The sequence below is a fragment of the Vespula vulgaris genome, chromosome 4 (assembly GCF_905475345.1).
Source record: "Vespula vulgaris chromosome 4, iyVesVulg1.1, whole genome shotgun sequence".
In the NCBI taxonomy this organism is placed as follows: Eukaryota; Metazoa; Arthropoda; class Insecta; order Hymenoptera; family Vespidae; genus Vespula; species Vespula vulgaris.
The window spans coordinates 5,809,397-5,827,485 of NC_066589.1; the positions used below are offsets into that span (position 1 = coordinate 5,809,397).

Sequence of the window (18,089 nt, forward strand, 5' to 3'; positions counted from 1 at the left end):
ATGAAAATTAATATATTAGCTTTAACAAAAGTCGCAGATAATATCAATACGAATATAATACGCACCTATAGTGTATCTTTTATCGATATACAGCATTTTTATTTAAAAATTTCTAATGTAAATATTACAGAAGTAATGCTTCTCCGATAAATTTACAATAATTTTATGATTTCTAGAAGAAAATACAAGCATCATATTTATTTTTTACTTGTTGGATATTTTTGCTACGATTGTTTGAAAGTTTATTTTTTTTTCTTCCCAATAGAAACATATATTTATATTTTTTTAAATTATTACTCAACGTGAAGAAAAAAGAAACTTTATATGTGACATTTCTTTTTTATCAAACCATTGTGGAACAGATTGTATTATTGCATAATACAAAATGGAAAGAAAGTTAAAGATTCCTCAAAATAAATAAATAAATAAATATATATATATATACTATGTAAATATAATACATTTGTTAGTATCATTGCTTCTTTAAATGTTTAGTGTTTCCAAAATTTAAATTAAATTTCTAACGTGTAACATAATATTTATTCAAATAAATCCGTTCTCTTTATACATTTTGATCATTTGCTAGGAAATTTATTACATAATTACTTAAGTAGTGAAATAAAAATATACATATATTTTCATATTATTAAAATAATAAATTATACATGATGGAACACGTTATCGATTATTGTGAAACCATTTCATGATTATTTTATTCTTTTATAACATTCCTGATATTTTTTTATTTATTTCGATTTTGCATTTGCCTTAATCATTTAAGTCTGCATGAAAATATGATAAATAACAAAGGTTCAATAAGTCAATATATGCAAGACAAGTGAAAAAGTCATGAATGAATAATACGTTATGAATAATAGAATGACGTTAAAACAGCAATAGCAGACTTTTTAATTTCTGTTATTAATTCATTCATAACATTTTTTTCTCTAACTTATCTTATGAACATCGAAGCGTAAACTTTTTTTTGGAAGTGACTCATAGTAAGAATATTTTTATTCGTTGTTTTTCTAACAATAAAACTCTGTACATAGTTCTGCCATTTAATAAATTCCATTTATTCTATTATAATATTCGATGAAATTCTTCTACATTATGTGTAGATTACCATAGATATAAATATCATGTCATTCTGTTGTAGATAAAAATTCATTTAACAAGGTTTACGTATTGTTTTATTATTTATCTAATTTGAACAACTTTCATCACTTCAAATTTAAGCTTTTCAAAACACTGTAGAAACATAATTTATATTGAAAGTAAGCTTTATTAGAGAATCGAATAAAAGTTATGTTTTATGAGTTTAATCATAAATAAATCGTTGTTTTGATAAATTATCAGATACATTCATATAGATGTATTTCTGTAAGTGTTTTTATAAAAGTTTCAATATGTATTATACATGGAAATATGCATAATAATTATACAACATTTTTTTTTTCTTCAAGGTATATTATCATGTCTGTCAGCCTGTATATAAGTATATATTAGAAGAAAATACCAGAAAAAAATCTTAATAAAATTCTTTTTTAATCTGCACATATATATATATATATATATATATATATATATATATATATATATATATATATATTACATCAAAGAGGAAAATATATCAACCTTTAATTGAAACGATTAAAGAAGAAAATCGTTTATAAATTTTGTATAAGCAAAGATCGATTCGACACAGTCGTAGAGTTTATATACGTAAGAAAACGTCTATCTTCTTCAGAAAGATTCTCAATTCCATCAGTTTCCTAAAAAATTTGAGAAACGATTATAATCGATGAAAAACAAATTTTGTACTTTCGATTAGAAAAAATAATAGAATAAGTTACCTCCTCTTCATCTATAGCAGTAATGAAATTCGACTCACTATCAATGGCACGTCTTGTCGCACTTTTCAAGCGCACATTAATTAGTGAAGTATTTGCGGCGAGAAAAGTATTTAGTTGTTGTAGAAACAACGAGATTCCTGTATAGAATGTATTCATAAATGGAGACTTTGAACGTTTAATTTCAATCGAATTAGTCAATAACATAAACAATCCATGAAGACCACACTCCATTCTTTTTTTACATATTCTCTCCACGATAGAGTCTCTTGAACAATCATCGTTCAAATCGGGTGATGAGAAAACGAAGAATTTTACGTTTGACGGACAGACTTTTCTGCTTTCTTTGTCAAGTATTTCAGTGACTTTGGAACATTCAGGAGGAGAAGTTGACAAATCCATTGATGTTCTTTGTAAGTCAAAGATAGCTTCGAGTTGACCAAGAGAAGCAGCTTCTTCTAGCAAATTATTAACGTTTGTTGCTTTGCTCATATCAACTTCTTCGCGAACGATCACCGTCGCTCCACTTTCACGCCATTTAAGTACACGGTTCGTATGATCTCTGATAGACTTATTAGAAGCTATCAATAATTTTCGAACTCCTCGTTCGATCATCCATTCGATCACCGCTTTGCCAAAAGTATTGAAACCGTCGATGATAAAGAAACATTTGTCGCTAGAGAAAAAAAGACGAGGAACGAAACGAGAGCATTTCTTTAGTTCTTTTAAATTTATGAGAACCTAAAATAAAATACATCAGTGCCATCATTATCAATGAAATTAAACCTATTGGGAGATAAACTTTATAGAAAATTAATTACCTTTCCATAACATTCACAAGCTTCAATCTTTTTTTCCAACTTGGTTTTTGGAAGATGAATTCTTCGAGATATTAACGGTTTTAAGTTACCTGCTTGTATAGCCGTTCTCATCATATCCGCTAATTCTCTATTTTTATCCGGTGAAAAATTAAGTAGATTTTGTAAACAATAGCTAGAAAGACTAATGTCGTTTAGAAAGTTAAATGTGCCAAAAGATTTGTGAATATTTCTTTTAGAATCGAAAACGATTATTATATTTCTATGTGTTTTAATAATATCTAGACAAGATTCAAGATCGTTCAATATCGAATAGCTTGCAACTACGAGATCTACGCCTTCACCTCTAGTCATACTCTTACAGTGAGCAACACAGTTATTGATATAAATAATATGAGAATCCGGTATACGTGGTCGAATCGACTGGATGACTCGTTTTTCGGCATCCGTTTCGTAAGTCGTATAGACATCAAATTTATAGAATAAAGATAAATTAATAAGAGCCTGTCCTAGATCACTAGCACCAAAGTGTATCATAATAGTTTTGATTCTTTTAAACCAATATTTGTTTGAATGTAAAATAGCGAAAGCTGCCAAATAAGCTTGAGGAATCGTTGCAGCGTCTTCGAAGGTCAAAGAGTCTGGAATGATCCAAGTAAAATCTGGATCGGGGCAAATCTCATTACTCGTTGTTAAATTCCGAACAAGTCCCATTACTCTGCGACCTTTTTCGTCTGTTCCTGAATATTCTGTGATAGATATCTGAGAATTTAAACTGATGTCATTGTCCAACCAATGCTCGTAAATATTTAAATCGAATGCAGCACACTCTACTTTTACAGTACTTTTATTCTTCTCCTTGATCAATGGTAATTCTTCCATCAAGGTTAATGAACCTGATTTCTCAATATTAACTCGCCAACGCGGTGAAGATGTAGATTTCTCAAATAATGGCATCCATCTGTACGTGCCCCATTTACTATCAGGCGACAATACGTTCTGACGAAGGTTTAATTTCATCTGGTTTCGATAAAATGTACTTTCAAGCGAAAATTTCGGTGCTTTTGTATCTTGTAGATCGAAAATTTGAAGCTTCTTGTATCCTGACTCTTCTTTCAAGACTCGAAGTGTTTCAAATATATCATTTCCTGTAACAGTATTCGTCAAAAAGATGACTTTGTCATATCTCGAATCTCTTAAACTTTTCTTCAGTTCATCAATACAATTGTCCTGACTTTTAATGACAATTGGTTTCTTTGCATTCTCAAGTTTTCGTAGAAGTAATATCGTACGATCAAAAGCTATGTTCTTTTTTAGAACGAGATTTAATCCTATATTTGTGAATGCGGTAATTACTCTATCTTGATCTTCCGTTTTTATAATTGTCAATAGAAATGATTCTGTATTGATATTATTAATAAAATTCTTTATATCGTTAAAATGGGTGCTGTCGATGATTATCAAATTAAAATTTTGGTCAAGCGTTTGCTTAAGATTCTCTTTAGCAATGCATTGTATTTCGAAGTTTTCCTGTGTCATCCTCAAGGTTTTTTCGAGACACTCTAAAATATTTTCTTGATCCTGCTTTCTTTCTTGCATTACTATTATCTTTCTTTTAGTATTTTCATAAATATTTTCCGAAAGTAATTCCAATATCACGTAGCAAACATCAATCATATTCATCTCCATTTTGTCAACATTTGGTATAAATCGAACTTCATTTGCTTGTATTTTGAAACTTAAATCTGGTGATGCTACTTCCTTAAATTTGATATTATTCATAGCAATTCCTATGCAAGTTATCACGTTAAGTCGTTTGTCGTATTTTATTGATAGTACTGTAAAAAAGTGTAATTAGTAATGCATAAGAGATATTCTGTATGAGTAAAAATGTACAATGCATAAAAATAACTTACTGCTTTTGTTCATTTCTTTTGTAAATTGTTTCGTATTGATGACGATCTTTTGTATCGTATATGGCATCAAAATATTTTTACTATCGCTATTGAAAATAAGCACTTGAAATAATCCTTCTAATAAAAGCGACCAATTTTCGTTCCATGTAATCGTACCATTGGAACATGACGAAGACAATCCGCTTATAACATTATAATATTCTCCATACTCATAACCACGTAAAAGTAGATCAGTGTAAATATCTTCTTTCGTTAAAATTACACTTTCTTCTTTCAATGAACTAATATCAGGAACTTCGGTAGCTGGTACTTTCGTTGTCTTTATATTTCCAGACATTATTATATTTCCATGCATGTTTTTTATTTCAAAATTATTCGTACCTGAAAACGAAAATTGCTTTTCTTATAAATTGATGTAATAAAAAATTGTGACTGCTACGTTTACCTATCATCAACATGACGATTAATCCAATATCATTATCGACAGGCACTCTTAGTAATACATTGTGAATAAAAATATTCTCAAATACAATCGATGTATCATCATCATCCTCCCTTCTTATTATATTTGCATAAACATTATAAATCAGTTTTAAATATACACTAAAAGGTAGAATCACATCTCCACCAATTCTAAAGTCCTTTAAAAAATTATATTCCGGGGACGTTAGATTAATTTTAATTGTCTGTTCCCTATTTAGTTCATTCTTGTCTTCGTAGAAATTTGTGTACCTATGAAAATAAAAATGAACGCTAATTTACATAGTACGCTAATTAAATAGACAAAGTTTGATATTATACATACCAATCGACGCTATGTTCCCAACCGAAGAGAGGAGAAATCGATGGAGTACCGTTAGAAACAGGATATGGGACTCGCGGATAAAGCTTTCCTGGTGTTATAAGATATCCAAGATTATAAAGTTTTCCTAGACTGGTTAGAAGTAAAGACGTATTGTCCTCGTGGCCACGTCTTGTTAATGATAAATTAATGCAATTTTCGTGCAACGATTTTCTAAGAATGGGCTGAAGAATGAAAAGAAATGATTTTAACAGTACAAATAAACGCAATTTAAATGTTCTTTCGATTGTTAACAAACCTGAAGAAGTCCATGAGGTGAAATTTCAATGGTTACAGCGTTATTTGGTATCATTTTTAATACCTCTTCGAATAAAACAGGAGAAAGAAGATTATTGGTATGATATTCCGCTGACGACAGTATCGCTTTACTTGAATTCCAATCATTTTTCGGAATAGACGTGCATATCCAGCGTTTACTGCGATTTTTCGGTTGAAGAATAATCTTTTGCAAGTAATTCAACAACTTTGGACCAGCTGGTGCAATATAACGACTATGATAAGCAATATTACTAGTTGGTACGATTTTAGCGAATATTCCTTTCTCCTAAAATGGGAATAAAGATCTTTAGTTTTACATTACTATTACTATCAAAACTGTTTTTTTAGACGATTTCTTAAAGTTTACCTGTAATTCTTTGACAAAAGCTTTTACGGATTCAGTTGGTCCACTTATGGTAGAACTATCAGCACTATTATGACAAGCAACATCGATGTCTTCGGGACAAAGATGTCTCACCTGTTCATAACCAAGACCAACTGCTGCCATAGTCCCATGTATCAAATCGCTTTCTATCGATGCCAGACCTCGAGATAGAGCGCTCAAAATCATTTCCTCAGCGGTGAAACAACCATCCGCGTAAGAACAACCCAGTTCACCCACAGAATGACCGATCATATAATTTGGTTTTACACCGACTGCGTATAAAACATCCACTAGGCCAATCTATGTAGAAAGAATAATAAAAACACAATTTATTCGAAAAAGAAGAACACTACAGGGCGCTTAGTGATATAAGACAATGAATTACTTGAACAGCCGCTATTCCCAAAAAAGAATTTATAATATTATCGTATATCGTTGGATCTTCGTCACATAAAATTTTCACAATATCATATCCTCGAGGTTTCAAAACTGTATCGCATTTTTTTATTGCTTCTGCGAAGATTGGTATCTTCATTAAAGATTTACCTAAAAGAAGTTCACAAATGTATCATTTAGGAAATTTAAATTATTTTTTGAATTAATTTAAATAATTCTTACCCATGCCAGTCCATTGCGAACCCATTCCGGAGAGAATGAACCAAATATCACGAGATTCGTTTAAAACAGATGTTATTTCTTCAATCTCTCTTGCTGGTTCTTTTTTTTCAACTTCTGAAAATATCGTATAGCCACAGAACAGACTATTATTTATTGGTATAGTATTTATGTCGTAGATTAACTGACCCAGTTCATCGTCTCCACGGTTTTTCTTCAACTAAATTTAAAATAGATATAAATTATGACGTTCCAGTTTGATCAACTTGATTCTAATGCTAGAACTTACAGTGTCAAAGATCAATGAAATCATTTTCTCCGAGCGACCAGAAGCTACAAAAAGTCGTGGCATGTTATTTGGTGAAAGCTCTCTCTTCTTTTTTTCTTTCGAATAACGTTTTAAGATAACGTGAGAAAAGGAACCTCCGATAGAGCAAGTGTTCACGGCAGCGTAATCGTCCGTCCAAGGTGTTGGTTTTGTAATGACTTTTACGCGTCCATCGCGAAGACATTTAGCATCCTCCGGAGGTTCGTCGTAATGAAGATTTGGAGGTATAACTCCTGTCTCCATAGCAATGATTACCTAGAAAAAGTGAAGTGAAATTAATTGATAATGATTCTAGATAAATTTATATAGATTTTTCAAGTTTTTCCAGATGAATTACCTTGATGATCGAATTCATCGTATTATTACCAAATGTATGACCAATGTTCGACTTGATCGAACCGATTAGGAGAGGATTAGAAGGAGTTCGATCTTGACCATAAACAAGATCTATCGCCTTTAATTCTTCGCGATCTACCTCCTTGATCGCCGTACCATCCGCCTCAATGTAATTTATATCGCTAGGCTTTAAACCGCACTGTTTCAATGTTTGCTTCATAATTTTCGCTTGGAATTCGCTCTTCGGAAATATACAATTGCTTCTTATATATGATTCACCGTTCATTGTTATTGTATTAAAAACTTCAACATAAATTCGCTTTGCATCTTTAGCTTTCTGAAGGAAAAAAATACCTATCGATTCGCTTCGCGAGAATCCAGAAGCTTTTGCGTCAAAAGATCTATTCACGCCATCGGTTGACAACAAACCTAACAATCAAAATAATTTACGTTGTTATTTCTACAATGGAAAAGTCTTTTGTATTCCAAATTTTACGAAATTTCGATGAACAATTAAAAGATAAAAATATACATACAAATTTCATTATTCTTGCTAAAGAAGTACACTTTCTTATCGTACTTATTTTGTTTTACCTAATTCATACATATGATAAGATGTTTGTGGGTGCAATGCTAAGATTCCAGAATCAATGATTGCGTTATCGCAAAGTCCACTCTTTATGGTTTCGCACGCTTTAGCAATAGCCAATGCGCTTGATGTGCAAGCAGAATCGAGAGTACAGCTTGTGCCTGTTAAGCCCAGGATGAATGAGATCCGATTTGATACCATAGCACGACAACATCCTAGTAAATTTTGTCCATTTTGCTACGTTTATAAAAAAAACGTATTATTCACCGAGGACTTCTACATGAAGATGAAATCTTCAGAATGTATTTACTTACTTCCAATTTCTCGTAAAAGAGGCTTTTATCTGATTCGCTTAAGGTCAATGTTCCAAAAACAGCAGTATTCGTATTTCGTATCTCTGCAGGATTTATTCCAGCATCACAGACCGCCTCGTACGTAGCTTCCATGATAATCCTGCTTGTTGGTTCCATATGCTTAACGAGTTTCGTATTGACGCCGAAAAAAACATTGTCTAACTTCGTTATATCTGATATCGTCCCAATACGCGATGGAATATTTTTATTATCTGACAAAATTAATTTATTAGACTCATAAAAGAAATTTTTCTGAAATTGAATAGATTTTTAAACTAGAATTGATTTCATGTGTGTTTACTTATATTCCATCTTGTGTGATCTGCGGTGACACAATCTACACCTCTCAGAAGATTTTCTTTCAATTCATTTATATTGTCGCTTTTAGGAAATCTCCCAGATATTCCAGAAATGACTATTGCATCGTCGTCCAAATTTTCGATAGCCATAATTATTTCTGAGTTTTGTAATCTGTATCAAAATATGAAAAATAGTCAAGGTATTAATACGAACTAAATAACACAAGTGTTAGCTGTGTACTAATGAATGGCTGTAGATTAACTTCTTATAGTTTCTTCAACTTTTTGTCAGTGAGTGGGAGTGAGTTAATTTATTCCTTCTCGCATGATATATTTATATAAAACAGTAAAAAACAATATAGCACGAGTTTGGTATAAGATTGATTTATTAACATTCATGATGTACTCATTTATTGAATGTCATTCAATTTTTTATACTTTCACATTCATATTAATGACGTGACTCCTTCATAATGTCACAGAAAATATTCAAAATGTAAATGATTATATATATTGCGTGTCTTATTTTAAACGATATGGTCAAATATATCCGATTTAATAAATTTTTATATCGTTAAAATAAGTGCTATCGATGATCATCATATTAAAATTTTCGTTAAACGTTGTTTGTTTAAGATTCTTTCTAATAATATATTTTATTTCAAAACTATCCGACATTTCTAATATATCCTAAAATGTTATTTTAATCGTGTTATAACTCTTGAATTAACTATTATCTTTTTTATAGTATTTTTTAAAATATTATTAGAAACTAATCTTAGTACTACGTAACAAGTATCAGCCATATTCGTTTCTGTTTCATCTGCATTTGGAATAAATCGAACTTCTTATTTTTAAACTTACGTTTGTTGATACTACTTCCTCAAATTTAATATCACCCACAGCAATTCTTGGGTAAATTATTACATTGATAGATTTGTTAAATTTTATCAAAAGTGTTAAAAAAACAAAACAAAAAAATAAAAAATAATCCGTAATGCATATATATCTCCCCAAAATATAAAAAAACTATAGACAAAATTTTGGACGACTCACTGTTCATTTTTTATTTTTATATCTTCTATGAATTGTCCCATATCGATTATGATCTTTTATATTATACCTGGCATCGAAATCTGTATACTATTTCTATTGAAAATATTTACTTGAAACAATCCTTTTAATAATAATCTCCAATTTTTATTCCATATAAGTGTATCATTGAAACATGAAGACAGTTCGGCGATAAAAGTATGAAATTCTACATACTCATTTCCACCTATATGTAAATAGGTGTAAATATCATATATTATACTCTGTTATGACGCATGAAAAATAAAAGAATATGATTACCTTTGAACGCCACAATGAGTAATGTCAAATTACCATTGTTAGATATTTTTAGTAATACATTGCAAAATTTTTTGTCAAATCTAAATAAATACTTAAAATAAGTTTCAAACGACTAATGGTATTACGATATTATAGACTATTTTGAAATTATGTAAAAACTTATGTCCATCCGATTTCAAATCTAACACCAACGAACGTTCTCCATTCATTTATTTTTTTAGGAAATATTATTCATGATATTCTCTAGCCTTTTTAAATCTGTATATATGCTGATGATTAAAATTTATAAAATACATTAGTTTACTAAGCATAATTTTGCATTTTGATTTTCAAACGTATAAGAGTTCAAATGGAAAAGTCATAACGTGTTACATAACAATTTTTTTTTTTAATAATTTACATGTATGAGTCAAGGAAATGATGGAAATTGAAACAACATAATTTTTACCGATAGACCTTTTTTCTTGGAACGTAGTATAACACGACAAATATTTAGTCCACAACTATGAATAAAGTAATATATTTGTTTACGAGCTTCGAATTTCGTTGATTCATTGAGAAAAATGTATATATATTAAATATATATATATATATATATATATATATATATGTATATATATATATATATATTTCATATAAAACAATAGCTAAATTGCAAGTTCTAGATCATTCGAATACAAAAATTACCTTAAAAACAAAAATTTTAAAACGTTACATAATTTAAACTATACAAATATTTTTCGAACATTTTTCGATGTACTTCTTCCTCTTGTCGATCCTTTTCGATAAATTCTTGCTGTAAAATACAAAAAAGATTACCGATAATATAAGAAACATTTCTATAAAACTAATAGAATGATAATATATAATGATAAAATTAATTACATTATTTTCAGCTTCAACGACAATGATATTTGACTCATTATCGTCAATGGAATGTTTTGTAGTATTTCTAAAATGTACATCAATTAAAGAAATATTTGCGGTGAGAAAAGTATTCAGTTGTTGCAGAAACAGCGAAATTCCTGCGTAGAATGTATTCATAAATTGAGACTTTGAACGTTTAATTTCGATCGAATTAGTCAATAATATAAACAATCCATGAAGCCCATACTCCATTCTTTTTTTACATATTCTCTCCACGATAGAGTCTCTTGAACAATCATCGTTCAAATCGGGTGATGAGAAAACGAAGAATTTTACGTTTGACGGACAGACTTTTCTGCTTTCTTTGTCGAGTATTTCAGTGACTTTGGAACATTCAGGAGGAGAAGTTGACAAATCCATTGATGTTCTTTGTAAGTCAAAGATAGCTTCGAGTTGACCAAGAGAAGCAGCTTCTTCTAGCAAATTATTAACATTTGTTGCTTTGCTCATGTCAACTTCTTCGCGAACGATCACCGTCGCTCCACTTTCACGCCATTTAAGTACACGGTTCTTATGATCTCTGATAAACTTATTAGAAGCTATCAATAATTTTCGAACTCCTTGTTCGATCATCCATTCGATCACTGCTTTGCCAAAGGTATTGAAACCATCGACGATAAAGAAACATTTGTCGCTAGAGAAAAAAAGACGAGGAACGAAACGAGAGCATTTCTTTAGTTCTTTTAAATTTATGAGAACCTAAAACAAAATATACTTCTAAATACATTGTCAAAAAAATTAAATTTATTAAGAAATAAACATTAAAATATAATAATTACTTTCCCATAATGTTGACAAACTTCAATCTTTCTTTTCTGTGTTCTTTCCGGAAAATAAACTCTCCGAGAAATAAGAGGTTTTAAGTTACCAGCATGTAGAGCTGTTCTCATCAAATCTTTTAATGTTTCTTTCATTTTCATTGGTAAACTCATTAAATCCTGTAAATTGCAGGTGTAAATATTAATGCCTTCTAAAAATGTAGCCATACCAAAACATCTGTAATCAGTTGTTTTAGAATTAAAGATCAATGTCATATTTCTATGAGTTTTAAGAACATCTACAGAAGGTTCGAGATCGTCCAAGATCGAATAGCTTGCAACAATGAGATCCATACTTTTGCCATTCGTAATATCGAGTAAGAGATGTTTATATTCATTAACAGAAATGATATGAGAATCCGGCATACGTGGTTGAATCGACTGGATGACTCGTTTTTCGGCTTCCGTTTCGTAAGTCGTATAGACATCAAATTTGTAGAATAAAGATAAATTAATAAGAGCTTGTCCTAGGTCGCTAGCACCAAAGTGTATCAGAATAGTTTTGATTCTTTGAAACCAATATTTGTTTGAATGTAAAATAGCGAATGCTGCCAAATAAGCTTGAGGAATCGTTGCAGCGTCTTCGAAGCTCAAAGAGTCTGGAATGATCCAAGTAAAATCTGGATCGGGGCAAATCTCATTACTCGTTGTTAAATTCCGAACAAGTCCCATTACTCTGCGACCTTTTTCGTCTGTTCCTGAATATTCTGTGATAGATATCTGAGAATCTAAACTGACGTCATTGTCCAACCAATGCTCGTAAATATCTAAATCGAATGCAGCACACTCTACTTTTACAGTACTTTTATTCTTCTCCTTGATCAATGGTAATTCTTCCATCAAGGTTAATGAACCTGATTTCTCAATATTAACTCTCCAACGCGACGAAGATGTAGATTTCTTAGATAATGGCAACCATCTGTATGTGCCCCATTCACTATCAGACGACAATACGTTCTGACGAAGGTTTAATTTCATCTGGTTTCGATAAAATGTACTTTCAAGCGAAAATTCCGATGCTTTTGTATCTTGTAGATCGAAAATTTGAAGCTTCTTGTATCCTGACTCTTCTTTCAAGGCTCGAAGTGTTTCAAATATATCATTTTCTGTAACAGTATTCGTCAAAAAGATGACTTTGTCATATCTCGAATCTCTTAAACTTTTCTTCAGTTGATCAATACAATTGTCCTGACTTTCAATAACAATTGGTTTCTTTGCATTCTCAAATTTTCGTAGAAGTAATATCGTACGACCAAAGCTATTCTTTTTTAGAACGAGATTTAATCCTATATTTGTGAATGCGGTAATTACTCTATCTTGATCTTCCGTTTTTATAATTGTCAATAGAAATGATTCTGTACTGACATTATTAATAATTTTTCTTATATCGTTAAAATGTGCGTTGTCGATGATCATCAAATTAAAGTTTTCATCAAACGTTTGTTTTATTTTCTTCCTAGCGACGCGTTGTATTTCGAAGCTATCTTTCGTCACTTTCAAAGTCTTTTCAATACATTCTAAAATATTATCTTGATCGTGTTCTGATTCTTGTATTACCATTATCTTCCCTGTAGTATTTTCACAAATATTTTCCGAAAGTAATCCTAGTACTACGTGACAAACATCAATTATATTCATCTCCGTTTCATCTACATTTGGAATTAATCGAACTTCGTTTGTTAATATTTCTAAATTTGTCTCTGTTAGTACTACTTCCTGTAATTTAACACCACTCACAGCAATTCCTGGACAAGTTATTACGTTGATGCATTTGTCGAATTTCATCGGTAATGCTAAAAAAAAAGAAGAAATAATCTGTAATATACACATCGTTTTTCACCAAGTTGTAAGAAACTATAGATGAAATTTCAGATGACTCACAGTTCATTTTTTTAATATCTTCTGTGAATTGTCTCATATCGACGACGATCTTTTGTATTATATTTGGCATTAAAATCTTTCTATTGTTACTACTGAAAATATGCACTTGAAACAATCCTTCTAATAACAAAGGCCAATCTTCGTTCCATGTAAGTGTACCGTTGGAACATGAAGAAGATAATCCTCTTATAAGATTATAACATTCTCCATACTCGTAACCACGTACAAGTAGATCAGTATAAATATCTTCTTTCGTTATAATTTCACTTTGTTCTTGTAATGAACTAAGATCAGAAATTTCTCTATCTGTTGATTGTGTTGAACGTATAGTCCCAGATGCTATCATACTTCCATCTTTGGTTTTTACTTCAAAATTTCCCGAGCCTGAAAACGAATATTGTTTGTTAATTTGTTAATGAAATAAATATATCTATCTGATATGTTTACCTTTGAACACCATAATGAATAACGTCAAATCACCATTCTTAGGTACTCTTAATAATACATCGTAAACGTAAATGTTCTCGAATGCAAAAGATTCGACAATTTTATCTCCTATTATATCTAAATAGATATCCAGGACAAGCTTCAAGTATATGGCCATAGGTATTATCACAATATCTCCAATTCTAAAATCTTGTAAAAATTTGTATTTATCTGATTTTAAATCTAACACAAACGAACGTTCTGCATTAATTTGTTCTGTCTGCTTTACGTAGAAATTCACGTACCTATCGAACACAAACCAAAAATTATTTTAACCATGCAAGTAGTAACAATCAATAGCGTACTAACCAATCCATGCTATGTTCCCATCGTACGAGAGATGAAATCGATGGAGTACCCTTAGAAACAGGATATGGAACTCGCGGGTAGAGGATTCCTGGTTTAATGGGACATCCAAGATTATAAAGCTTTCCTAGTGTGGATAAAACTAAAGTCGCATTATCTTTATAATCACGCCTTGTTAATGCTAAATTAACGCAATCGCTGTGCAACGATTTCTTTAAAATACTCTGAAAAATAAACAAGATGAGTTTTGCAGTAAAAATAAATAATATTGAAGTGATTTTCGATTCTAAACAAACCTGGAGAAGTCCGTGTGGTGAAATTTCAATGGTTATTGCATTTTTCGGTATGAATGTTAATACCTCTTCGAATAAAACTGGAGAAAGAAGATTATTCGTATGATATTCCGCCGACGATAGACGCGCTTTCACTAAATGCCATTCATTTTTTGGAATAGACGTGCATATCCAGCGTTTACTGCGATTTTTCGGTTGCAGAATAATCTTTTGCAAGTAATTCAACAACTTTGGACCAGCTGGTGCAATGTAACGACTATGATAAGCAATATTACTAGTTGGTACGATTTTAGCGAATATTCCTTTCTCCTAAAATGGGAATAAAGATCTTTAGTTTTACATTACTATTACTATCAAAACTGTTTTTTAGACGATTTCTTAAAGTTTACCTGTAATTCTTTGACAAAAGCTTTTACGGATTCAGTTGGTCCACTTATGGTAGAACTATCAGCACTATTATGACAAGCAACATCGATGTCTTCGGGACAAAGATGCCTCACCTGTTCATAACCAAGACCAACTGCTGCCATAGTCCCATGTATCAAATCGCTTTCTATCGATGCCAGACCTCGAGATAGAGCGCTCAAAATCATTTCCTCAGCGGTGAAACAACCATCCGCATAAGAACAACCCAGTTCACCCACAGAATGACCGATCATATAATTTGGTTTTACACCGACTGCGTATAAAATATCCACTAGGCCAATCTACGTAAAAAGAATAATAAAAACACAATTTATTTGAAAAAGAAGAACACTACAGGGCGCTTAGTGATATAAGACAATGAATTACTTGAACAGCCGCTATTCCCAGAAAAGAATTTATAATATTATCGTATATCGTTGGATCTTCGTCACATAAAATTTTCACAATATCATATCCTCGAGGTTTTAAAACTGCATCGCATTTTTTTATTGCTTCTGCGAAGATTGGTATCTTCATCAGAGATTCGCCTGGAAGAGACAATTTTAATTTTATATCGTGTTATGCAATTTCTCACAGATATAAATGAAATGTTTGCCATACCCATTCCGGTCCATTGTGAACCCATGCCTGAAAAAACAAACCAGATTTGTCGAGAATGTGTAATCACATTATCAGGAATCAATTCGATCGATGACACTGTATCTGCAGCTTCAACTTCGGGAATTACTATATACCCAGAATACAGAGAATGTGGGAACTGAGTTACAGTAATGTCGTAGATTAATTGAGCTAAGTCATCGTCTGCTTGATTCTCCTTCAGCTAAACGGTATCATCAGATTTAAATGATAATTTTCTATTCTGATCGATACGATTAAAGAATAGAAAACTTACACTATTAAAGATCGTAGAGATCATTTCCTCGGTTCGACCAGAAATTACGTGCAGTCGTGGCATTGCGTTTGGTAAAAGCTCTCTCTTTTTTTTTTCTTTTGAACAACGTTTTAAGATAATGTGAGAGAAGGAACCTCCGATAGAGCAAGTGTTCACGGCAGCATAACCATCCGTCCAAGGTGTCGGTTTTGTGACAACTTTTACGCGTCCATCGCGAAGACATTTAGCATCCTCCGGAGGTTCGTCGTAATGAAGATTCGGAGGTATAACTCCTGTCTCCATAGCAATGATTACCTAGAAAAAGTGAAGTGAAATTAATCGATAATTATTCGAGATAAATTTATATAGATATTTCAAGTTTTTCCAGATGAATTACCTTGATGACCGAATTTATTGTATTATTACATATTGCATGACCAATATTCGACTTGACCGAACCGATTAGGAGAGGATTAGAGGGACTTCGATCTTGACCATAAACAAGATCTATCGCCTTTAATTCCTCGCGATCTACATCCTTGATCGCTGTACCATCCGCCTCGATATAAGTTACGTCGCTGGGTTTTAAACCGCATTGTTTCAATGTCTGCTTCATCATTTCTGCCTGGAATTCGGCCGTAGCAAAATAACAACTGTTTCTTATATTTGCTTTGCCGAACATTATTGTTGAATTAACAACCTCGGCATAAATACGCTTTGCATTTTTTGCTTTTTGAAGGAAAAAAACACCTATCGATTCGCTTCGCGAGAATCCAGAAGCTTTTGCGTCGAAAGATCTATTCACGCCGTCGGCTGACAACAAATCTGACAATCAAAATAATTGACGTTGTTATTTCTCCAATGGAAAAATCTTTTGCATGCCAAATTTCATGAAATTTCGATGAACATTTAAAAGATACAAATATAGATACAAATTTCATTATTCCTGTAATAAACAAGTACATTTTTTTATCGTATTTATTTTGTTTTACCTAATTCATACATATGATAAGATGTTTGTGGATGCAAGATTACAACTCCAGTATCAACGATTGCCTCATCGCAAATTCCACACTTTATAGCTTCGTACGCTTTAGTAATTGCCAACGCACTGGATGTGCAAGCTGTGTCCATAGTACAGCTTGAGCCAACCAGTCCCATACAGAATGACATTCGATTAGATATCATAGCACGGCAACATCCTAATAGATTTAGTCCACTTTGCTACGTTCATAAAGAAATGTATTATTTATTGAAATGTTGTAACTGAAGATGAAATTTTTAATACGAATTTATTTGCTTACCTCCAATTTCTCATAAAAGAGAGCTTTATCTGACTCATTCAAGGTCAGTGCACCAAAAACAGCAGTTTTTGTGTCTCGTAACTCTGTAGGATTTATTCCAGCATCAATGACCGCCTCGAATGTAACCTCAGTTGTCAATCTGACCGTCGGATCCATATAGTTAATAAGTTTCGCATTGATACCGAAGAAAACGTTGTCTAACTTCGTTATCTGCTTCATCGTTCCAATACGTGACGGAATTTTAATGTTTTCTGAAGAGATATTTTTTTAATAAAAAGAAGATATGTTTGTCAAATAAAAATTGTTTTAAATCGAATAGATTTTTACATTAGAACTGATTTTATTTATCTTTACCTATGGACCATCTGTTATGATCTGCGGAAACGCAGTCTATTCCATTCATAAGATTTTCCATCAACTCGTTGATATTCCCACTCTTAGGAAATCTTCCGGACATTCCAGAAATGACAACTGCATCATCGTCCAAATTTTCTAAAGTCATAGTAGCTTTCACGTGAACACTTGAAAAAGTAAATATTATATCAAGTAGACGAATACTTTCAATTAGAGCTCTGTTCATTCAACTACACTATTTCACGAAGCTCTTTTTCATTTATTTATATATATATATATATATATATATATATATAATTGAAATTTAAATTGATGTTATCGATAATTTGAATGCTGTCGCATATATTCATTATTATAGAATAAATGAGGGCACTTTAATTACACATTAAAAGACGTAAACCGGACGCAAGAAATATTCACGAGAAGAGTGCATTTAATATAAATTATTAATTACTTTT

At 31.5% G+C, this 18,089-nt stretch overlaps 1 protein-coding gene across 3 annotated transcripts; it reads right to left on the bottom strand.

Annotated features, from left to right (window-relative positions):
• Nucleotides 1-686: 686 nt before the first annotated feature.
• On the bottom strand, nucleotides 687-17,851 carry LOC127063514 (fatty acid synthase-like). Of its 3 annotated transcripts, XM_050993407.1 has the most exons (17): nucleotides 17,632-17,851; nucleotides 17,278-17,528; nucleotides 16,966-17,197; nucleotides 16,371-16,798; nucleotides 16,129-16,288; nucleotides 6,997-7,130; nucleotides 6,711-6,927; nucleotides 6,478-6,638; nucleotides 6,075-6,392; nucleotides 5,688-5,993; nucleotides 5,393-5,613; nucleotides 5,033-5,319; nucleotides 4,588-4,968; nucleotides 2,675-4,509; nucleotides 1,857-2,594; nucleotides 1,639-1,775; nucleotides 687-1,488 (listed from the first exon to the last, which is right to left on the bottom strand). In XM_050993407.1, the coding sequence occupies exons 1-16, from the start codon at nucleotides 17,777-17,779 to the stop codon at nucleotides 1,671-1,673; spliced, it is 5,922 nt and encodes a 1,973-aa protein (XP_050849364.1). In that variant the 5' UTR covers nucleotides 17,780-17,851; the 3' UTR covers nucleotides 687-1,488; nucleotides 1,639-1,670. The 3 variants fall into 3 exon arrangements, with proteins under 3 accessions (XP_050849364.1, XP_050849365.1, XP_050849363.1); XM_050993406.1 differs by lacking the exons at nucleotides 16,129-16,288; nucleotides 16,371-16,798; nucleotides 16,966-17,197; nucleotides 17,278-17,528; nucleotides 17,632-17,851 and adding exons at nucleotides 7,373-7,800; nucleotides 7,966-8,197; nucleotides 8,275-8,525; nucleotides 8,615-8,876 and having other exon boundaries at nucleotides 694-1,488; nucleotides 6,997-7,290; XM_050993408.1 differs by lacking the exons at nucleotides 16,129-16,288; nucleotides 16,371-16,798; nucleotides 17,278-17,528; nucleotides 17,632-17,851 and adding an exon at nucleotides 7,373-7,800 and having other exon boundaries at nucleotides 692-1,488; nucleotides 6,997-7,290; nucleotides 16,966-16,999.
• Between the last annotated feature and the right edge of the window lie 238 nt (nucleotides 17,852-18,089).

Coding starts and splice junctions, on each gene's coding strand:
- LOC127063514 (XM_050993407.1), bottom strand. CDS start 17,779: ATGACTTTAGAAAATTTGGACGATGATGCAGTTGTCATTTCTGGAATG. Junction 5,994..6,074: donor CTTTTGTCAAAGAATTACAG/GTAAACTTTAAG, acceptor TTCCCATTTTAG/GAGAAAGGAATATTCGCTAA. Junction 5,320..5,392: donor TGGGAACATAGCGTCGATTG/GTATGTATAATA, acceptor TTATTTTCATAG/GTACACAAATTTCTACGAAG.